General features: G+C 46.5%; 1 protein-coding gene across 1 annotated transcript; it reads left to right on the top strand.

The window, feature by feature from the left end:
• The first annotated feature begins 372 nt into the window (after positions 1 to 372).
• On the top strand, positions 373 to 22,642 carry JDP2 (Jun dimerization protein 2). The gene is made up of 4 exons (XM_028719349.2): positions 373 to 512; positions 14,639 to 14,862; positions 20,311 to 20,415; positions 21,497 to 22,642. Exons 2-4 carry the CDS (start codon positions 14,662 to 14,664, stop codon positions 21,680 to 21,682), a joined length of 492 nt encoding a protein of 163 aa, XP_028575182.1. The 5' UTR covers positions 373 to 512; positions 14,639 to 14,661; the 3' UTR covers positions 21,683 to 22,642.
• Positions 22,643 to 24,146: the final 1,504 nt, after the last annotated feature.

The following is a 24,146-nucleotide window of genomic DNA, read 5'->3' as shown; positions in this document are numbered from 1 at the left end:
GTTCCGGGGCTGAGATCCATTCCGGCCTCTTGTCTTCTGCAAGGAGGGAAGTCGGAGGCGGCGGGAACAGGCGAGCGATCCTCCGCGCGTTGCCCGTGCAAGTGGTCCCGCCCCCCCGGCCTGCGCTCTCCTCCTCTGCGGTCCCCTCTTCTCCTCCCACCTTGACGTCTGGAGCTGGCAGCCCGGCCGGTTCCGCATTCCCGACCCCTCCCCGCAGCCCAGGGGCCGCTATATAACTGGGGCTGATGCAACCCACCCAGCCGTCCGACAGAGCCTGCGGGAGGGACGGCGAGGGAGAGAGTCGACTGGCAGTGACGGCGGCGGGGGCTGCAGCCGCCCAGGCGTCCCCGGGGCCGCGGAGACACCTCCCGGGACCGGACTGCGCTCGGCACGACGGGCCTGCAGAGACAGGCCGACAGCCGCTCCCGGAGCTGGGCGGCTGCAGGGGAGCTGAGCGCGCAACCCGCCTCCCGCTGCAGCCGGGTCCCGGGGGCACCTTTGCCGTCAGTTCGGTGGGTACGGAGATGGGGCGGGCGGGCGGGCGCGGGGGGTCGGAACCGCGGGAGCTCTCTCTCGGAGGCGGTGCTCCGGGCTGGCCGCGCGCGAGGGCTGCGATCATCCTCGGACCCGACTTTGGGCTGATCCGGCTGGGCCTGCCTCTGCTCCGGAACGCAGCGCGCGCGTGGAGCGCAAGCTTCTCCCGGGGCTCGCAGCCCTTTAGGCATCGGCCGGGGTCCTTTCGTTACCGGATTGCGCGAGCCTGACCGCAGCCTTTGGCCGTCCTGCCCTTCTGATAGTCCGGGTGACTAAAGAGCGGGACTTCCTTGCAGCTCCAGGGCATTCTGTGGGGCAATTGGGGAATTATTGTAACATGATCTGATGGATTTCGTGATTGAAGGCAGAACCGCGGGGCTGTAGTTACTCTGGATTAATTGATGCGGAGTTATTACAGCATGGATGTTTGTGTAGGAACCTCAAGGATCCGTCGGAAGTTTTCTCCCTTGCTGGCTTCTCCTTCGGATGCTCTCCTAGCACCTCATTGTGACCCAGAATCTTGGGCTGGAAAAGGGCCTGAAGGTAGACTAATAAAACTTGATGCACCAACATAGGCGCCGACCCCATGGGGCCTGAGGGGGCCCGAGCCCCCTCAAAAATTTTATTGGGGGGGCTCGGCCCCCCCAATAATTAAAAAAATTATCGCGCGCCTTGGCTCCCGCGGCCGGCGAGGGGAGCCCGGGCCGCGCGCGGCTGCTGCTGCCGCCTCTCCTGGGGGCGCCGCCTCCCCGGGCGGGAACGCTGCGGTTGCGCGAGGGAGGAGGGCGGCCCCCGGGGGCTGGGAGAGCCGGGCTGCCGTGGCCGAGAGGGCTGCTCTGCCGGGCGCCGCTGACATAATTTAAGCAAATTATCGCGCGCCTTGGCTCCCGCGGCCGGCGAGGGGAGCCCGGGCCGCGCGCGGCTGCTGCTGCTGCCGCCGCCGTTTGTGGTCATGGCGGAGCTGCCGCCTAGGGAGGAGGGGAGAGGGGGCTGGCGGGGGGGCAGGCGGTGAAGGGGGCTTGGCTGCGCTCTCTCTCTCTCTCGCTCTCTCTCGGGCTCTCTCTCTCTCTCTCTCTCTCTGGCTCTCTCATAGGCGCCGACTCCATGGGGCTAGGCGCAGCACGCTCTCCCCTATTCGCTCACGAGGAGGCGGCGCCACTTTATTTGCATATTCATGAGCTTATTTATTATTCATGAGCTTTCCCGGGCCCCCCCAATATTTTTTATAAGTCCGCGTCCCTGTGCACCAAGGCCTATGCAGGAGGATCTTAAAACAATCAGTCGGTAGATTGGAGCAGGCTTTCCCAATCCGGAGCCCTCCAGATGATGGGAGTTGTGGTCCAAAATGTATGGAGGGTACCAGGTTGGGAAAGGCTGGACTGGAGCATGGCTAGAGAAACTGGCCCTCCACCCGTTATAGAATTGTAGAGTTGGAAGGGACCACGAGGGTCATCTAGTCCAACCCTCTGCAATGCAGGAATCTTTGCCCAATACGGGGCTCGAACCCATAACCCAGAGATTAGGAATCAGATGTTGTTTGACTCCAAGTCTTATCAGCCCCAGCCAGTGTGGTCAGTGCCCAGGAATGAAGGGTGCTGTAGCCCAGTCTGGGGAGGATCAAACCACCTCATCCCTGGATTAGAGTATGCTGCAAGAAGGGGGCATGGGGTGTGGGGGGGTGCATGCTTGATCATGTGCATGTGCATGCATAAGGTGCCCCAGGTCAGAGGTGGCTGGTGGGTGCAACCTGGATTACTTCAAGAGCTGCTTGATGTTAACTAAGTGAAGACAGCCACACTGTAGAAAAACATATTTTTGGTGCAGTTTTAATGTTTTCTTTTTAACATATTTGTTGTTAATCCCTTTTTGTTTCCCCTGTCTCTTTTGCACCCTTAATGTGGGGAACCCTCTCTTATTCTGCACAACCAGAGTTTATTTGCTGTCATCTTTTGCTGCCCCTCCTCTTTCCCCACCCCTCTGCATCCCCACATCTCTCACCTCTCTCCTTCCTTCCCATTTTTTGCTCTGTTTTGTGTGCCCTGTCCTCAGCCACACGCTTTACTGAGATGCCAGAGAAGCCCACAAGGCCCTCACTCCCCCAGCAGTTCCCCCAGGAGCCTTTGATAAAGGTGGGCTCTGTAGGCTGGCTACAACAGGCAGGGAAAACAGACACGAGTGCGGACAGTTTTGATGGGCTTGGTGGAGGCTTTTCTGTTCCCACAACAGTATGGGAAAGAGTTCAAACAATGAGCATGTTGAATTTGCCCAGGGGGCTGCCGATAGGGAAGGGTAAGTCGTGTACACTGACCATATAATAAGGAACAATGTAGAAGTGCCTCCTCTCCTGTACAGTTCTGTTGTCGCTGTTGTTGTGTGTTCCTATTATCGGCTCCTGCCATCCCCCTCTATTTGCCTATCTGTGTGAAGCTGAATGGATAGAGGGAGTAGATGTTTCGCCTCTGGGACTGGGCCATCTTTGGATGCCCCGCTGTTACTTAATCTGAGGCAGTAGGATTAGGCGCTGCCTAGAGGAGCTACAAAAGCAATTTCTCAAGCTTGCAAGTTTCACAGCTTTGGGCACGTCTGTTACTTTAGCCACGCCTTCTCTGGCATGTTAAGGAGGGCATATAGGTTATGGTTTTGCAGACTTGCATGAGGCACATCTTCCTGGGACAGCCAATTTTTTGTGTCAGTGTTTCACTGGCTGCTACAGAAAAACTGAATGAACTAGATGGGCCTTTTGATATGACCCAGGAAATTGTTTCTTACGCTTTAAAGGAGATTCTGAGTCAGCAAGGTTTTTATGCACATAGAGCAGTCTTGCTGATGATTATGGAGATGAATGCATTGAGATGAATATATGGCCCAGATCCACAAATGGCAAATAATAACAACAAGTGCATAATTTTGGCTTAGCCGGGTGACTTGGACTTCCAGCTCCCATCCGTCTCAGACCAGTATGGCCAATAGTCAGAGGATGGGAGTGCAGTCGTTCCATCTGGAGGGCTCCAGGTTGGAGGGAGGCTCTCTTAAGTACTGCAGTATGTTTTTTTGTTGATGACTGGGACCAAGGGATTTTCATTCTGTTTTGCAGCATGGAGTGATGGTTCTCTTCTGCAGACAGCTTGCTTTCTTCTTCACTTCATTGGTCTGCGCAATGTGATAATGCAAAAGGAACTGATCTCCGCTCCGTCTGAGCTCTTGTAGTTTTGCTACCCAGGTGTTGCAAATGTGCTTAGTCAATGGATGTTCCTCCTTCCAGTTCTCTTAAACCTGCAAAGGAAAGGAGTCTCTTAAGCAAGCAGAGGCAGTCTTCAGCTCGCTTTAGCAGTCGGGCATAAAGTGGGAATTCAAGCCACAATCCTCTGCTCCACTCTGTACAGCAGCTCTCTCTTTCCTCCACTCTCTGCCTCTGGTTGTAGAGAAATAGGTTGGAGATCAAATTGAGAGGAAGGAGAAATACCAAGAGAGAGAGAGAGAGAGAGAGAGAGAGAGAGAGAGAGAAAAGAGCAAGCAAGAGCCACATTATGTTTCCATTTTCCTTTTAATGAAGGCCCTGTGGAGGTGTATTTGAAAACACAGGGTCTCCTATGCCCTCAAGGTGGGTGAGAACACTCTCTTGGCTGGTTCCAGGGCCATATGCAACGTATGGTGGCCAATGAAATGGGGCCTGGCTCATTCTGTTGCTTGTCTTGGCAGCTTGCTTCATGGCTTGTATTACCAGCCCTGGAACACAACCACTGCCAAACTCTCTCAGTGTGTGTGTGTGTGCGTGTGTGTGTTGGGGCTTGGAGAGCTTAGCAGAGACAAATGCTTCACTGAGTCAGGCTAGGAATTTTTCAACTTGTTTCTTGAAGCCTGCATGAAAATTATCTGCAGGCTTTTGCCAGAGATCTCCACTGGGACTCTGCGAGCCTGTGGGGGCGTCTGGGATACCAGTTGTTAGGATGTCAGATTCTTTGTGTAGTTCCTGACAGTTTAAAATGCCCATTTGCGTGGGTGGGGGAGACAGGACATAGGGCTTGCAGTCCAAATCCGCCCTTTTATTTTTTTGCGAGGGGCAACAGTTGGCTGTCTGGGGATTACTTGGCGTGCACTGGAGGGTTTAACGAAATTCCTGGAGAAATGAAATGCAAATTGGCTGCCTTTTGCCCTGTAACCTCTGACATTTTATGCTGCTGTTGCCCGCAGGGAATATCTCATCCCTTTCACAAATGCTTGCAACTTCCTCATTGCAGTATGGTCTGCATCACAATGGTCTTGGCTCAAGTAAGATGGCACTACCTGCAGAAGAGACAACCTGGTGCTCCCCCACCCCTAGGATTTTGTCCTCCTCCCTCCTTTGCTGGCATCCTAGGCTGAGCTCGTATATTTGCTGGTGTTGAAATAATGATGCTGAACGTTGGAAGTTTCAAGGCAGATGCGAGAAAGTACTTCTTTACACAGCACGTGGTTAAACTATGGAACTCGCTTCTGCAGGAGCCAGTCATGGCCACCAACTTAGACGGCTTTAAAAGAGGATTAGACAGAAGAAGGTGATTGATGGCAACTAGCTATGATGGCTGGGCTGGACAATAATGCTTCTGAATACCAGTTGCTGGAAACCACAGGAGGGGAGAGGGCTCTTGTACTCAAGTCTTGCTTCCCACAGGCATCTGGTTGGCCACTGTGAGAACAGGATGTTGGATTTGATGGGCCATTGGCCTGATCTAATAATAATAATAATAATAATAATAAATTTTATTTATACCCCGCCCTCCCCGGCCAGAGGAGCCACCCTCAGGGCGGCTAACACCAATAAAATCACAGTAAAAACATAAGGGGGGGGTGGAGAAGAAGAAGAAAGAAACCAATTTAAAATACAGGCTAAAATGCAATTTAAAATGCAGCCTCATTTTAAAAGTAGCCGAAAGATCAAGACCATAAGGGGAGGGCAACATAAGGGTCAGACTGAGTCCAAACCAAAGGCCAGGCAGAACAGCTCTGTCTTGCAGGCCCTGCGGAAAGATATCAAGTCCCGCAGGGCCCTAGTCTCTTGTGACAGAGTGTTCCACCAAGTCGGGGCCAGTACTGAAAAGGCCCTGGCCCTAGTTGAGACCAATCTAACCACCTTGCGACCTGGGACCTCCAAAATGCTGTGTTCTTCTGTTAATGTGTTCAACTTCATCAGTCAAGTAAGCCTAGAAGTAACTTGTTTCCAACCATTTAACTAAAAGGCCTTGAAGAAACGTCCTCTACATTACTTTTGGCTCCAGGGTTTGGATGGCTCTTAGGGAAATGTCCCCAGATGCTTCCTTCTTGCCAGTATCACCGCTGCTCTCCAACTAGGCCCTTCCAGAGGCCGGGAAAGTAGAAAAGAGGAGAATGTTGTTGTTCCAGTTGCCTCACTCTTGTCACTGCTTTCATTCTTGGAGATGCCAGATGAACAGGCAACCACAGCAAGGAAGACTAGGAGGCTCCAGGTGTTGGCAGTGAGACCTTGTGAGGGTTTAGGGGAGCCTGGGAAGATGTCTGATAAGGACATCGTACAATGCTGGCTGTGCTCTAGATAGAAGGAACGGCCTTGGAGAACTCCTGTAGGCAAGAAGACTGCATTAAGGTCTTGTATGTCATGGCAGCAGTAGTGGTAGGATCTGAAACCTGGTGGCTTTCTGTACCTATGAGCACATTTCCTTATGTTGCAGCTGGGTCTGAGGCCTGTAAACCTTGGAGTGAATATTGGCTCCAGCTCCTAATCTGCTATAAGTATCCACCCTCTGCCTTAGCAATGAACAGAAAACCTCTGAGCCAGCCCCAAATTTATTTGGCATGAAGCTTGGTAGGCAAGGGCCTCCTTCTTTGGATGCAGATGAGGTAGAAAGCGGTTGATGAACACTGAAAAGTAAACTAAGGTCTATCAATATTTCTCAAACTTGGGTCCGCAGCTGTTGTTGGACTACAACTCCCATCATCCCTGACCACTGGTCCAGCTAGCTAGGGATGATGGGAGTTGTAGTCCAACAACAGCTGAGGACCCCAATTTGAAGAACACTCACTTACCTCTTTGCAGGCAGGCATGTTCTCCTCTCCATTGTACACATAAACCTGGCCAGTGTGGAGGGCTGGTTCTGGTGGCTTCAGACATTTGTGCAACCATTCTCTCTTCCAATAGAGAAGAGGGGTGAGGGAGATCATGCATGTGCTCCAATAGGGGGAATATGTGCTTGCTGCTCCAATGTGTGAAAATGTTCTACAGAAGGCATGGGGGAGCCTGTGGCCATCCAGATGATTTTGAACTCCCAACTTCCATCTAGAGGGCGACAGGTTCCTAAGCCCAGGTAAGTATGAATTAGGCCTGAGTTGGCAAGGTGAGCAACAAAATCTGTTCTGAAATTTAGGCAACTTGGAAGTTCAGAGGTTCCATCTGCCCTGAGCTCAATTATGAGAAAGGGTGGCATAAAAAACCCCATTAATAATTCAACAATAATAGAGGCCATTAAAATATATATATATGAGAGTATTTAAATTAAAATTTCCTCCTCGCACACTGGAAAAGTTACCATTCACTTCCAGAATAAATTCTAACCTGGAAAGGGGATACTCGTATTTTTCTGCCTCCAGATGATTCTGTTTGTGGGCAATACTCTATTAAAAGACTTGTTGCCTCCAAAATGGGCTTTTCTATCAGAGGTGTGTGTGTTGATCCTCTTGGGGCCAAAATAGACATGACAGCCACAGGTCCATGTGTCAGAAAGGAATCTGCTGCCAGATTGCTGTAAAGGTGGAGAGGGACACAACTAAAAGGAAGGCATGAGGTGAACCCGCCTCTGTATTTCCATTCAAAACCACTTTTTAAAATGGCATTTCCACAGCAGGAATGCGTTCTGGAATCCAGGGCCTCATGAAGAGGTTTTAAAAGGCAGTTTTGGTAAGAAAAGCACAGGCAGGCTTCAGGTGTGCTTTAAATCAGCTGCCATCCCATAAGGATTGCGTAGAAAGCTGCCCTTATACCGAGTCCATCTAGTTCCATATTGTCAACACTGACTGGCAGTCGTTCTCCAAGTTTTCAGACAGGAATCTTTCCCAATCCTACCTGGAGATGCTGGGGATTGAACTTTTGAGACCTCTTGCTTGCAAAGAAGGTGCTTTGTCACTGAATATGTGGTAGAGCACTTGCCTTGCTGTTAGGAGAAACCAGCTCCAATCCTGGGCATCACCTTTAAAAGGATCGGCTGGCAGCAGAGCTGACCCACCCATGAGGCATGGTGAAGGAACCACCTCAGGCGGCAGAATCCACAGGGACAGCAGGCCCTGATGTGATTTTTATTCCCTCCTTGTTCCTGATGTAGCTCTTCACTTACTGCTTCTTCCCTGGCAGGGAGAGGGGCGCCATTTTGTGATTTGCCTCAGGTGACCAAATGTATTGAGCCCTAACTAGCAGGTGACGTGATCCTAGAGAGCTGTTGCCGGTCACAAGCAGGCAAGATGGACAGCTAGTCTGGCCTGATATATGGCACTTTCCTACTGTCCTTAGCAGGCTTCATGCTATACAAACCAAGATGTAAGTGGGCTAATCTTAATAACTGCCTACCATATGGCAGAAGCAATGTACTATGAATTAACTCTGGACCACCTTTATGGCCAGATTTTCTTTTCCCCACACATTTTAATTTCTTTTAAGTTACAGATAGGTAGCCGTGTTGGTCTGCCATAGTCAAAACAAAAAAAATTCCTTCCAGTAGCACCTTAAAGACCAACTAAGTTAGTTCTTGGTATGAGCTTTCGTGTGCATGCACACTTCTTCAGATACACAGAAATAACTTAATTTCTTTTAAGTTATTTAAAATTGCCAATATGGCAGGTTGTGAGATTCTCTCTCTCTCTCTCTCTCTCTCTCTGTATGTGTGTGTGTGTTGCTCTTGCCAACCTAGCGAAAGTGAACAGACATCTGAGGCAAATCAAGATTCTTAGTTTCCCTCTACAGGAAGCAGGCCCTGCATTTCAGCTGGCAGGAAAGAGTCACACATGCATTCCAGCCCCCTTCCGTGTTTTACCACATAATTAATTAAGGGCTTGATGTTTCTAGGCAGATTACAAAAATGCCCTGAAACCTGGGAAAAGCCCGCTGTAAATAAGTCAGAAATTAAATCGTTATAACAAAAGATAAAAACACGCTATGGAAAACCACAGATATATTTTTTTTTGCTCTCCAGCACCATCTGGTGTTGCATGTTTATAACTCATTCAAACACTGTTTTTGACTAATGTAGCTGAGACCCTGGTCATATTCATCCCCCCCCCCCCACTCCCTAATTTGTTCAAGTTTCTCTGTAAGGAACGTGAGATGTTAACAATGTGTCTAAGGAGTTTTGAACAGGCCCAGAATTCAAGTACAGCGTTTTCTCACCTCGCCTTACTTTCTAGTGGAAAGGTTAGCTTACTGCAAATCATATGTCCTCCTGATTTCGCTAATGTGCCATCTCATTTTCCCAGGCATTTCCCAGAATGCTAAACATAAAACAGCACAGTTCTGTCCTGAGGGAGCATAAAGGAAGACTCCTCAATGGAGAAGGGCCTATTGGGGAAGTGGGGCACTGCCCCACCAAGCTCAGCCAACCCCCATCCACCTTGCCTCCTTGGCCTCCATGTTGCTTTTGTAGAACTCGGCTGAAAGGAGGATTGGGGCAAAACGAGTCAAATGAGGGCCCATCCAGACTTCCCTTTGTTTTTAGGCACAGGCCCGCACTTAGAATCATAGAATCATAGAGTTGGAAGAGACCACAAGGGCCATCGAGTCCAACCCCCTGCCAAGCAGGAAACACCATCAGAGCACTCCTGACATATGGTTGTCAAGCCTCTGCTTAAAGACCTCCAAAGACGGAGACTCCACCACACTCCTTGGCAGCAAATTCCACTGTCGAACAGCTCTTACTGTCAGGAAGTTCTTCCTAATGTTTAGGTGGAATCTTCTTTCTTGTAGATTGGATCCATTGCTCCGTGTCCGCTTCTCTGGAGCAGCAGAAAACAACCTTTCTCCCTCCTCTATGTGACATCCTTTTATATATTTGAACATGGCTATCATATCACCCCTTAACCTCCTCTTCTCCAGGCTAAACATGCCCAGCTCCCTTAGCCGTTCCTCATAAGGCATCGTTTCCAGGTCTTTGACCATTTTGGTTGCCCTCCTCTGGACACGTTCCAGTTTGTCAGTGTCCTTCTTGAACTGTGGTGCCCAGAACTGGACACAGTACTCCAGGTGAGGTCTGACCAGAGCAGAATACAGTGGCACTATTACTTCCCTTGATCTAGATGCTATACTCCTATTGATGCAGCCCAGAATTGCATTGGCTTTTTTAGCTGCCGCGTCACACTGTTGGCTCATGTCAAGTTTGTGGTCAACCAAGACTCCTAGATCCTTTTCACATGTACTGCTCTCAAGCCAGGTGTCACCCATCTTGTATTTGTGCCTCTCATTTTTTTTGCCCAAGTGCAATACTTTACATTTCTCCCTGTTAAAGTTCATCTTGTTTGTTTTGGCCCAGTTCTCTAATCTGTCAAGGTCGTTTTGAAGTGTGATCCTGTCCTCTGGGGTGTTAGCCACCCCTCCCAGTTTGGTGTCATCTGCAAATTTGATCAGGATGCCCTTGAGTCCATCATCCAAGTCGTTGATAAAGATGTTGAATAAGACCGGGCCCAATACAGAACCCTATGGCACCCTACTAGTCACTCTTCTCCAGGATGAAGAGGAACCATTGATGAGCACCCTTTGGGTTCGGTCAGTCAGCCAGTTACAAATCCACTGAGTGGTAGCATAGTCAAGACCGCATTTTACCAGCTTCTTTACAAGAATATCATGGGGCACCTTGTCAAATGCCTTGCTGAAATCAAGGTAGGCTACATCCACTGCGTTCCCTTCATCTACCAGGCTTGTAATTCTGTCAAAAAATGAGATCAGGTTAGTCTGACATGACTTATTTTTCAGAAATCCATGCTGACTATTGGTGACTTTAAAGCTCCGAATCCAATTTTCGGCTCGGTGCCTTCCCTGGGAAAAGCAGCGTTTTCCAGCCCACCTACTTTGCCCTGCCAATTTGGCAGGGGGCAGGAGGAAGAGAATTTGGGGGAAAGCCCTGTTGCCAAATCCTTGTGTGGGCTTTTGCTTGCAGGACCCCACTAACTGTATCCAGCCCATAACACCTTAATCCAGTCTGTGCCCTATATGTGCGCTTAGCTGCCACAGAAGCACACATCTCTTTTTTTGTTGTTGAATGTATATATCTTTATTGTTTTAAAATAGATACATTTATGCTAGGAAAGCAAACAGACAAACAAACAAACAAACATACAATCAAATAAGCAAACTATAAATTGACAATCAGACAGTAGCAATATGTGAAACAACACAATTCTTATAACTAACATCCTTTGTACTCCCAATGATGTGAACGATTGTAAAACAAGAAATTAAAAATGACTTCCAATTAGTCTCGCTGTACTTTATCTGTTGATTATCTTATACCGCAGTTACGTATTTCTTATATAGTTTCTGTTAACTTCCCTACAAACTTATATTTATACAATGCAAGGTTCAGTCTAATTCTGCCAAGAAGTTTCCTTTTATACCGTAATTTTTAAAGTATTCTTTAAAAATTCTCCAATCCTTATAGACTATTTGTTTTGTTTGGCCTCTAATCCTTCCTCTCGTCTTTGCTAGCTGCAGGTATTCTACCATTAGGATTTACCAATCCGCCGTGTTAGGTATTGCTGTATTTTTCCAATTTCTTGCTACTAAGATTCTGGCCACTGTTATCCCATACAAGAAGCACACATCTCGTATATAGAGTTGAGAGAGAAATGACAGGGTTTGTAAACTGTGCATGTACAGTGGTACCTCAGGTTAAGTATTTAATTCATTCTGGAGGTCTGTTCTTAACCTGAAACTGTTCTTAACATGAAGCACTACTTTAGCTAATGGGGCCTCCTGCTGCCGCCGTGCCGCCGGAGCACGATTTCTGTTCTTATCCTGAAGCAAAGTTCTTAACCTGAAGCACTATTTCTGGGTTAGCGGAGTCTGTAACCTGAAGCGTATGTAACCTGAGGTACCACTGTAGTAGCACACGGGAGGGAGGAGATCACCTGCACGATTCTGGATAAAGACAAGTTTGATTGCTAGAAAAGTGGTAGCAGGTTTCCCCAAGTTAAAAAAGTTTTTTATTTCTTTTTAAAAGGCTACAAGAGCACAAATGTGGGGAAGTGGGGGACCCCTCTCCCCCCAAAAAACCCTTCAAAAATTGCTAGGCTTTGTGTTCTGGGGAATATGAAGATTATTCCAAATTACCAATTTGGAAGATTATTCCAAATTGCCTGATTTCTAGAGCGCAAAAGTGTATTTAGCATGAACACAGTTGATAAAAAGAAGCTGAGGCTATAATCCTAAACTCAGGGCCAGCTCACCCATGAGGCGTGCAGAGGCAGCCTCCTCAGATGGCAGAATCCCACAGAACAGCGCACCCATGGGTGCCCTTGCTGTGGCTGCTGGAGAAACGAGGCCAAACGGTGGCAGCAGCTCCTGGTGAGATCCTGCAAGATCTCCGCAAGATCTCATGGGATCTCATAGGAAGCCTGCCGCTGTTGCACGACCCTGGAAAGTGAGGCTTTGGTAGCAAAACGGGCCAGGCCACCCCTGCATGTACTTGGGAGCAAGCTGTATTTGAACAGCCTGGAACGTGAATGCAGAGAATTGCGCTGAGACAGCTGCATTAGATCTAGTGACTGATAACAGCTTTTTAGTCAATAAAGTATTGATTTTAAATTATCTATGAATCAATCAACTTATTATTATTTATTTGCACACCCTCCATCCTAAAGTAGCAGGGCACTTTACAACAATGAAAATGCAATGTTAAAAACTATGTTTAAAACACCTTACAAGCATAGAAAGAGAGTGAGTCTCAAAAATTTACAACTTATGTGATGCTGGAAATAGTCAGTTTACTGACACTTCAGTTAATTATTTATTAAAAAAAAAATGACAAAGACCACCACCACCTGGTGGCTACCATCTTGAGCCTTATCTCAGAGTAAGAAATCCCCCGCTCAAACAGAATTGTGCAATTGCTTTGTTTTATTTTGAATTTAATTAATAGGGTTAATGAAGATTGAATGGGGGTAATTAACTGAAGGGGAATTGATTGAATTTTGGAGTTGGATCTGTGTAAGTGATTAATTAGGGTTGGACCCCAACCCCCTGATTGGACCTTGGCTTATTTAACTTTGATTAGTGTCCTGTGAAACTTTTTGAATCTCCATTTTGGCATAAAAGCCATCTTTAGACTAGCGTGTTTGTGAAGAGGCTTTGATTACTTCTATCATCCACCCTGTATTTTTCTCAAACCTGTTCGTAATCATTGTAAATTGTAATTGAAAAGGAGCTACTGATTTGGGGTGGAGGGTTGAAAATTCATTGATAAAAAATACTTGATTTGAGGTTAATTGGATGGACAGATTTGGTTTCCCTTCTGTGAAAGTTTCAATTCCAGTAATCATTTCTAAATGGGCATATGCAATTTTGTACTTTATGGGCCTGTGCCCCAAATCTTTTAAGTTGCTCATTATTTCCAGTAAACAGGATTATGTTGTTTGTGTACTTAACTCTGGAGGTATGTTGACCTGAGCTGTATTGAAACTAATGGCATATCAGTGTGCTTTGTGCTTAAGTTTTTGCTGGATTCTGCCCGGTGTTCTGAGGTTCTATGAAATGCTATTTATATGTAGTGCCCAGTGGTAACCCTTAAAATTTGACTTGTCTTACCTCTTCTATGTTCTTTAGAAAGTGTTGCATGTATTCTCAGTCACATCAAATAGTATTAGTGACAATTAATTTTTATCAAGTAGATCCTGTGATGCTTTCGGCCAGTCAGCAGGCCTCTATCTTAATTTCAGACTAAATTTCTTCTTTCTAAAAACGAAAACACATCACTCTGTGTTTTTTAACTTTCACTCCATGTGGAAAGTTAGTTAGTTGTTCCCTTTCATTTTCTCATATGGAGATTGTGATCGCAGGTGAAGTCTTTGTGGCTTTTTTCAGTCTCCACGTAGAATCACTATTCCTGGCCATGAAGTTAATTTTTAGTTTACTTCCTGTTTTCATTGTAGGTTTTTAGCCGAAGTTATCTAAGGTGGGATTTTGTGAGAAATTATCACTAATCTTCCTGTGGCGGGCTGCTCTCAGCAACATAACCAAATAGGATATGGGAAGGATGTTTGTTTGTTTCTGTGGTGACACCCTTATATTTACCATTTGCATTCAGGTTGATCATTTGTCTTACAGGTTTTATTTAGAGAGACGCATTACTTCCTAGTCTTAAGCAATCTGTGTAACTAACTGACTAACTTCTTTCTTGCCATTCTGCCTTCCTGCTTAAGCTCATAATTATTGCTGAGTCCTGCATTAGATAATCATTGCCTCCTGTCTGTTAAAGCGTTAACTCCATAAAGCTTCTTTTATTGCCCTTTGGCATAGGAGTCAATAATTACCTCTTTTTCTGTCCACTGACCTTCTTCACCCTTTACTTAGCAGTGATAAAGGCTTCCCGCCTTACGTAAACATATGCAAATATCTAATTATCATGACTTTGCATGTTAGATTATCTGAGTCAACCTGGCTCCTTGATAGAATGTTTTCTTTTTGTAGCTATTTCCCTGTGAAGCAGGTAGGAATTCTTCATGTTCCTCTCTAGATCATGGGTGGCGAATCTTTGGTCCTCCAAAATGTTGCTGAGCTACAACTCCCATCAGCTCCAACAAACATGGCCAATGGCTAGGGATGATGGGAGTTGTAGTTCATCAACACTTGGAATGCCAAAGGTTCTCTATCCTTGATTTTCCTCCAAAGTCTCTGGGTGACATTCTAGGAAGATGTCTCTGCCACATTGTGCGCAAGGATTCCAATGTGGTATAGTTTGGATTTCCTGAGACGAGATATTTAAGCAGAGACAGACAAATCATGCTGTTCCTCATCTACACTCTCTTTCCTTAAGATTTCAGAATGATTTGTTTTGCCTTTTTGGATTATCATTGCTCAGATTCCAATAGTGATGTGTGGTTTTCTCTTTCTCTTCTCCAGGCTGTGGGATTGCATAGCCTGCTATGATGCCCGGGCAGATTCCAGATCCATCCCTCACAGCTGGCGCTCTGCCTGGCCTTGGCCCCTTGACAGGGCTGCCTGGTACCACCTTGACAGCAGAAGAGCTGAAGTATGCTGACATTCGCAACATCGGGGCCATGATTTCGCCACTACATTTCTTGGAGGTTAAACTGGGCAAGAGGCCCCAGCCAGTGAAAAGTGAGGTGAGTTTCAAAAAGGGCCTGTCAGGTGCCAGCTGTTTCTGTATGCTAATTCATTTGTGCTGTCCATAAGGAATGGTGTTCACAGGCCTTTCCACACACACACACACACACACACACACACACACACACACACCCTACCAAAATGAGAATCGAACAAGTCAGCTACCATGAACTGTAACTCTAGCCCCTAGTACAACTTTGAAAGCAAACATAGCTGCTGATTTTGGGCATGGGTGTGTGCTGCACGCCTCTAGTTTTGTTGAACCTTTCTTTTTTCCCTTTTTGTTGTTGTTCAGGTATCGGCCATTGGAAACTGGGGCACTACTGACTGCTGTTTTTATACTGACTGTTCTTTTTATATAAGAAGCTATGAATTTTATGATGTTTACTTTTTTAATTGTACTCGTCTCAATCTCAAACCTTTATTGGCATATAGACAAAATTCCTAAAGGTTCGGTGCAATAAAATCACTTGGCAAAATCGGCATCTAACATTTAAAATACTCTTGTATAACATTCACGGATCCTCATTGCGTGCTGCAGAAACCTGGCTACAATTTCCGTCTTATCCCCATCCTGGATAAACATTAGAAAGGCCACCTTACATTCATCAGACTACCACTCCCTGCTAACAACCAGCTGATTAATGAACTTGTTGGTTTAACAATCAATCCCCCTTCCCAGAGAGCTCTGCGAATTGTAGCTCTGGGAGGAGAATAGGGGTCTCCTAACAGCTCTCACTACCCTTAGCAAACTACAGCCCCCAGAATTCTTTGAGGGAAGCCATGACTGTTTACAGTGGTGTCATAGTGCTTTAAATGTGTGGTATGAACGTGGCCTTAATTTTCTATGAAAAGGGAACGTGGGGGGCGGGGGCTTGTCCCAAAGGTAGACAATGAAGACAATAGACTTTATTTGCGTAGCCGACAGGCCATAGCATCGAAGGACAAACACCAACAAAAATACATTACAAATATAGATACCATAAAATCTTATGACCTATTAAAACCTTAGGTAGAAACTGGATTATCATTCATCAATGACCCTCTGTCCCATGGGCGGCAGCCTTTTCTCTGGTAGATAGTTCCAGGTCGGTTAAGTAAATAGACCAGCCAAATTGCAAGATTATAAATATTAAATATAACCTCGGAGGGATGGTCAGGACAGGGAGAAAGATAATAATAACCAGATGCAGATAAATTAATAATCTTAATACTTAAAACTTGGCAGAGGTAATAAAATAATAGTAGTAAAACATAATGATGATAATAATAATAAGATCCTAGGCGAGGAATCTGGGTGACGACACTGATGTCATTCAGATAGCAGCTCTCAGTCTCATTGCTCTCTCGATAAATTTGGCAACCTTCTCTGTTGTCGAGCTGTTCTGGTCAGCTAGGAGTCAGACTGGACACCCTGAGAAGCAGACTGACCAAAAAGGAGGCCCATGTTGAGACTACGGAAGGTACTTGTGAACCTATTTAATACAATCTTGCATTTCATGTTCAGTGTGTTTGGGTCCATACATTGGCTGCGTTCAGAAGCCAGAAGTTGTGGTTAAGCAAATTAGTGTGTGCCCGAGCTGCAGGCTTGTGCATTCAGTTCACACTTCACTTCTCCCTAAGTCGAGTGGGGAAACAAACCATCGATCAAGCAGGGAAACAAGCCCTGGATTGGCTGGCTTGGTGCCGTATCTTAATTGGCCCTTGTCCTTTGTTTCTTCCAGCAAAGCACCACCATGGAGCCAAGAACAAACCTTGGCTTCAGATTGTGGTTAGCTTGAAGATAATGTGGAGCCAGGCATGGTTTCTTTCTCTTCTGGAGAAAGGGAAGAGTAAGCAGAAGAGCTTGAGCTGCATGCAGAGCCTAATTTGCTTAACCGTGATTTATGGTTCAGTGTTGCATCCAAACCTAGCCAGCCTCTTTCTCAAGAAATTGCAAAACTGCTTTAAGGAAATATTGTTCCATCCTACCAGCTTTCTGCAATTAATTGTCAGATTGGTCAACAAATGCTTAATCACTAAAGAGCTAATGTCACAGCCAAGAGTATGAGCTGTGAGCCTGGAAGTCCCAATTCAAATTTCACCACCTCTAGTAACTCCTCAGAACGCAAGCTAGTAGTACCGGAATAGCTCTAGAGGGAGCCAGCATGGCAGAGTGATTAGTGGGTTGGACTTGAGCAACTGAGACCCACGTTCTTTAGATGTGCTTCAGGCCTATCTATTCCTCTCAGCTATTAAGTTCACTTGGTGAGCTTCAGCCAGTCATGTATATCTCAGCCTAACCCTACCCCACAGGGTTCTTTTGAGGACAAAAGAGGGGAGAGGGAGGACCATGCATGTTGCCATAAGCTTCTTGGAGGAAGAGTAGGATGTGTATATAGTGGTACTTCGGGTTACAGACACTTCAAGTTACAGACGCTTCAGGTTACAGACTCCGCTAACCCAGAAATAGTACCTCGGGTTAAGAACTTTGCTTCAGGATGAGAACAGAAATCATGCAGCAGTGGCGCAGCAGCAGCTGGAGGCCCCATTAGCTAAAGTGGTGTCTCAGGTTAAGAACAGTTTCAGGTTAAGAACAGACCTCCGGAACAAATTACCGTATTTTTCGCTCTATAAGACGCACCAGACCACAAGACGCACCTAGTTTTTGGAGGAGGAAAACAAGAAAAAAAATATTCTGAATCTCAGAAGCCAGAACAGCAAGAGGGATCGCTGCACAGTGAAAGCAGCAATCCCTCTTGCTGTTCTGGCTTCTGGGATAGCTGCGCAGCCTGCATTCACTCCATAAGATGCGCACACATTTCCCCTTACTTATTAGGAGGGAAAAAGTGAGTCTTATAGAGCAAAAAATACGGTAAGTTCTTAACCCAAGGTACCGCTGTAATAAAATGGCCCTGTAGATAATCCCATATATGTAATTCCTACGGCATACAGTGGAACTTACTCACAAGTAAGTGCGCATAGGCGTGCATTATTAGTCAAGCTTAACCATTAATTAGTCAAGCTAGTAGTCTTTTTAGTTTCAGCCCCACCCCCAATCTCCCCCCTAACACCTGTAAGTTATTATAAAAAGATGAGGGTTGGTATTTCTTTCAAGTAATTAGTGATGGCTTTTATTTATGCAGCTATAAGTTTTCTCACCCTCAAGAGATCTTTCATTTCTTCTGTTATCCTCAAAATGGCACATGCACTGAGGATTTGGGTAATGGTGTAGTTTGTATCTAATCTATCTTCTAAGCCAATTAAATTTAATCACTTAATCTTTTGATAGCCTTGGATACTTTCTGTTGTTCCTAAAGGCTTCATGCTCTAGTCTGGAGAGAGCATCCCTAAGCCTACAAGAAGCCCAGATGATGCCACTCTTCACTGATGCCATTCAGGAAGCTCGGACTAGCCTGCTGGAGATGCAAACAGTTTAAAATAAACAATATGAATATTATTTATTGTACAGTTAGTGTAATTTATGATTATTTTGATTAGCAGAGAAAAAAGGTAGATTAATTTGCTCTTTCCTCAAGAGTTTGGATACCAAATAGATGTTTTGTTCAGGAGCGGAGGTTAAGACTTCTTTACGAATTAGTAAGTGCTATAAGTACTGTCAGGGAACTGCCATCAGCTCAGAGGCAAGAGGTGGAAGGGCAGCTGGGTTACAGGGAGCCTCCAAAGATTGTGAGAAGCAGCACTTCCTCCGCAAAGGAGGGAAGCCCCGCCTCTAGTGGGGAAGGGATGCAGGGCTCGGAGGATGCGAGAGAGAGCCAAGACACTGTGCATGAGCAAAGTGGGGGGGGGGGAGGCAGGTCCCCCTTTAGCCACGCCCTCTCTGTGCAGTAGGTTTACGCACAGAGAGGGGATGCGTCGGATGGGGGTCAAGAGACTACTCTGCTGGGGAAAGTTTAAGGACCACTCACTCTCAGATTCTGTGAGTGACTGAGCAAGACATGGAATTGAGACGTTCTGCACTGTAAATGTTTTTGCACCAATAATAAAGCCTTTGAAAAGACCAGTGGGGATCTTGCCTGTTCGCTCTTGAGCAACCACACTGGTAGGCATAACAAGTACCAATGTTGGAACTGAAATGAAAATGAATTGCAAATATATGGGCATTCTCACCCAGGGATGGGGAATCTGTGGTCCTCCATCCCTGATCATGGGTCATGGTAGCTGAAGCAGATGGGAACTGGAGGCCCACAGGTTCTCCATCCCTTCCCTAATATTCAAAATTATGCAACATCTAAAAAAATATTTTGTGGTCAGTAGGTCAGTGTTATGTGCATGCCTCTGTGTGAAAGCACTTTTGGAGAGAGGAATTCAACATTGTTCTGTTTATTCTGTCAGCTTGCCCAACAGAACGATGAAATGGGATTTGCCCCCCTCCTCCCCCATGTGCTGTCCTGGGGGTTCTTGAGACACCCCAAAGCCAATTTTGGGGGGGCACACTCAGGGAAGAGGGGGACAAATCCCACTGTACTAGTGGGACATGTTATGCTGTCTCCTGCCAGTGCACCTCCTAGATTAAACCTCAGACTCAGCTATAAGCTGCAATCTTGGCAAAGCGCCTCAAGGCTGCGATTCTATGCACATGCACCTGGGAACTCCATGGGATCTGATTTTGCATGGACATGAATGGGATTGCACCACAAGTCAGGGTGGTAATTGGCAGAAAAATGCAGTAATACAGAAAGGGATAAAGGATAAAGGATTCTGACTGCGTTGGGCAGCAGAGGGGCGAAAGCAGGTTGATGCCAGCAGTAGTAAGCACTGACAGAGCTGGGAAGGGAGGGCAAATAGTAATGGAGGTTACCACCCACACACTTTGCCTGTGCTTTCTGTGTGGTGGCACCTTGAGAAGACCTCGTCTTACTGTTTATAGCAGAGAATTCCCCCGAAGGCAGACGGCAAGAACAGTCGCCATAGTCAAAGTCCTCAATCAAGAGCGTCTTTATTTCTTGACTGGCTACACAAGCATTTGTATGACAAATATATACAAACATGCCTTCTATATCTCTCCAGCTCAGTAAACTCAGGGTGTGTGTGTGTGTGTGTGCTTTCCTTGTCCTGGAATTGCAGCTTGCAACTTCCTCCCTTTATTTGCACCTCCAGCTGACACCGGTCAAGCCAAGAGTGCTACTCCCACACACTAAAGAAAACTCTGGAACCCTCTTTAAAGCTTCCAGGAACTTTTATCTGTTTCTTGAAGAATGTTTTCCTAACAGATAATCCTGGGAAGACTACGGTGACCTGGTATCAAAAGAGGACCCTGCGGGAGAACAACCCTGTGGCTTTATAGCTAGGGTTCTGCAGGCCTGGACTGGGCCTTGACCCAAAGAGCTACATGCAAGAGGCGTGTACCGAGGTTTTGTCCTGAGCTTCTTTCAAGGAGGCTGCTGCATTGCCTTTTCTGCTTTTTTTGCCTGGTTGTAATGGTGTGCCTGTGCCTTTCCCTTTAGCTAGATGAAGAAGAAGAAAGGAGGAAAAGGCGCCGAGAGAAGAACAAGGTAGCAGCTGCTCGGTGTCGGAACAAGAAGAAGGAGAGGACAGAGTTTCTGCAGCGGGTGAGTACCTTCGTCCTCTCCCCCCTCTCTTTCTCACTGCCATCACGAGGACTTCTGTCTCTCCACAGCTTCATTTTCTTGCCCAGAGCATGCTTTTAAGATGGGTAAAATTATCTTGAGGAAATCCCATTTCATTGGAAGCTCTTGTTTTTACTCCTCTGCGTGAGGTGTGAACAATGAACAATTAGGGTATGAATCCATTAAGGCAGAGGTGGAGAACCTGTGGCCCTGCAGTCGTTGTTTATATATATAAATTTTTATTAAATTTTCTGTTCTACAATTTAAAATACTCATTTTAAATCCTTAAGATATCAATGGCTTCCCTTCTTCTCTTTCCATGGTTCATTTTACATATCATAAATCCCTGCACATTTTACAAGAACTATACCAATCAGTATTCCATTATTGCATCCATCAAAACTTATTTACACTGTTGAATTTATCTTAGTGCTGCCAGCGTTTTTCACTGTACACAATTATTTCCCATATACTCGATGAACGTTTTCCAATCTTCTTTAAATGTATGTTGTTGTTGTTCTCGTTCTCTTATTCTATGTTAGGTCTGCAAGTTGTGCATATTCTGCCAGATTAAGTTGCCATTCTTCTTTGATTGGGACCTCGCTCGTTTTCCATTTTGGGGCTAATAAAACACGGGCCGCAGTTGTAGCATACATAAATAGCCTTTTTTAACACTTGGGAATTTCAGTCTGAATTATCCCCAACAGAAAGGACTCTGGGGTTTTTTTTGGGGGGGGGGGTGGAGTACTTTTAAACATTTCCCCCCAATTCATTATGGATCATTTCCCAATACCCTTTTACAAGTCCAGTCCTGCAGTCATTGTTGGACTACAACTCCCTTCACCCGTGATCATTGGTCATGCAGGCGGGTGCTGATGGGAACTGAAGTCCGACAATGTTGGCAGGGCCACCAGCTCCCCGTTGCTGCAGAAAGAAGCTGGAAAGGACCCCTGCATGTGCCAGTTCTGTGTGTGTCAGGTGATGCTGGGGCTTCTGAACACATTGGTCAAGCAACTTAAAAAAAATATTCCCCCCCCCCCTTGTTTCTCTGGTTCCTGCTTAGGAATCTGAACGCCTGGAGCTCATGAATGCAGAGCTGAAGGCCCAGATCGAGGAGCTGAAACAAGAGAGGCAGCAGCTGATCCTGATGCTGAACCGCCACCGCCCCACCTGCATTGTGCGGACAGACAGTGTCAAAACCCCAGAGAACGAGGCCAACCCGCTGCTCGACCAGCTGGAGAAGAAGTGAGAGGGGCCTGGTGGGCCAGAAGAACGTAGGCGGCAAAAAAAGACAAAAACCGGGGACCTTGGAGCGCCTCTCTTCCATGTACTGTACGAAGGACTGCGCACCAGAGATGGGTGCAACCAGAACACAGTGATTGCACACTCCAACCAAATAGAGGGGATGGAGGAGAGCGACCACAGCAGAAACGCTCAGAGGGGGAGCTGTGGCTGCAGTTGTAAGGCTCAACACAAGGGGGCGTGGCAGCTGCTGCTGCAGAGGAGGAGGATTTTCCAGCGCCCCACCCATTGCAGAGCATCTCAGATCTGGAATGTGTTGCGGGTAGGGATGCTGGGAGGTAGCGCTGTGGCTTCCCCGCTATCCCTCTCCCCACAGCTCCTGGTTGGCAATCAGCATGGACACAAGGTTTGAACACTAGTAAGAACTAGGGTAGGAGGAAGCTGGCAGTAGGCTGAGCTGCGCAAGCCTCTGCTCCTTTGGGACCCTGCCTCTGCCCTCTGTGCTCTCCCCAGAAAGAAACCAAGAACGGCAAACACTTGACACAAGTCCTGCCTCATCGCTGGGCCTGCCTGTGGCACTGTGGCGCAGGCGCCCCCACAAGCACACCCTCAGTATAATGTTTACAGCCCAGCTGTCCAGGCCATGCTTTTAAAAAATGCACATTTTTACACTTTTTTATATTTTTATAAAGTTTTGTTTTTATACAGCAGTCTCTATATGGATTTATATAATCACTAGATGTGATCCCATAGAAATGTATGTTATTCTGGTCTCTTTGTTACAAAATACATATGCCACAGTTATCTCCATTGTGTTACTTGTTCGGCAACGGGCCTTCTTTTCCCTCGGCATGCTGGGAAATGGGCCTGTGCCCTTCCCATGGGCTCCACTGCCATGTCCATCCATGTATGTCCTCCTTCATAATACTCAGTCCTGTATCTCTCAGTAAATGTTAACTTTTACTTATCCACCTTTCATGCCTTCTGCTTTGTTCCGTATCTTGCCCCGTTAGTTTTATCGCACGTGAGGGTTTTGTGTACACTTTGTGAAGTCGGTCGATGGTGGCGGAATGGCCTGACCCTAAACAGGTGGTGCTCATTTGCAGCAGTGGCGACACTAAGAACTAGAGGCTAACAAAGAGAGCAGGGTCATTCACTTGAGGGATAAGGAACGCTGAGCTGAAAAAGTGAGCTGGTACTCTCTCAGCCATCCCTTTGTCTCAGGTGCCTCCCCCTCTGATATAGGAGGGAGGAATTTCGGCCACAGTCACACCAGCTGCAGTAGAAAAATCAGTGTCAGTCTCCATTGTTTACACACCTCAGTGGAGCTGTTGCATCCTTAAGCACATGTTAGCCAGGGGGTAGCCAGGGTAGTGCCCATCCACTCCCACCAGCCCCAATGGACAGGGATGATGGGAGTTACACCTATGTCTATATTTAGACAGTACCTGCATAAATAAATGTATTTAAATCCAGGGAAAGCTGAAAGTGACTGTGTATGGGAGTGGGGACTGCTTGACTCACTTCAGCAGGAGGCAGACAGGAGGGCAGCTCACATGTCATACTTTCTTCCTAGGTAGGAAGGGAAGTGTACACCTGTCATGTGTGTGAAAAGCACACTGGCACCCATTTACTACAATTAAACAAGTTTGGAGCCTGCAGCGTGGAAGTGGCTTCCAGAATGTTAATTGTGGCAAAAGAAACAGTTCCTTAATTTCATTTTTCACACAGGATGGTGCATGTGGCTCTTTCTCCTCCTCACGTGTAAATCTGCTTTATCGTGTGCAAAGCAAAGCTGATGGTTCTTTATTTAAAATACTTCTAGCCTGCTTTCCCAGTACTCATGGGAACTGGCAGCAAAACAATTCATATATACCAAATGCAAGTTAAATTCCAGAAGGACACAAACAAAACAATGCCTTTTGCCTTCTGCATTGTCAAGTGTTCCATTGTGCATAATAGTCAAAAAGGGAATCTTGTAGCCCTCTGGAAACTTGCACATTTACTATGGAACAAGGCTTGCTTTTTTGAACTAGAGTCTCTGTCATCAGCTGGGTAGCAATTTTCAGTTAGTAGGTATATAAAAGGGGAAAGATAGCTTAAACCTGGTTCCAGACTTGTTTTTTGTATTTCACTTCCATCTGCCCTCACTGCCCAATGTTTTCTTACTCCCAGGTATGAGGAACCAGTGGCCCTCCAGCTTTTGTTTGACTCCCAACTCCCATCAGCCCCAGACCCTACAGTAGATGGTCAGGTTGATGGGAGATGTGATTCAGCAACACCTAGAAGGTCATAGGTTCTCCATCTTTATGCCATCATAATTTTGTCTGTCTTTGAAGCTGCTGGAGACTCATACATTATTCCAGCGAGAAACTCAAAAACAGGGCAATTCCTCTGGAATTAATAAACCAGAGAGGCTATTGACCCCTTTGTAAGGTCTTCACAAACACTTTGCTAGGCACTACCCTGGC

Source organism: Podarcis muralis, chromosome 1 (assembly GCF_964188315.1).
Source record: "Podarcis muralis chromosome 1, rPodMur119.hap1.1, whole genome shotgun sequence".
NCBI classification, from domain to species: domain Eukaryota; kingdom Metazoa; phylum Chordata; class Lepidosauria; order Squamata; family Lacertidae; genus Podarcis; species Podarcis muralis.
This window is presented reverse-complemented; position numbering and strand designations above follow the sequence as displayed.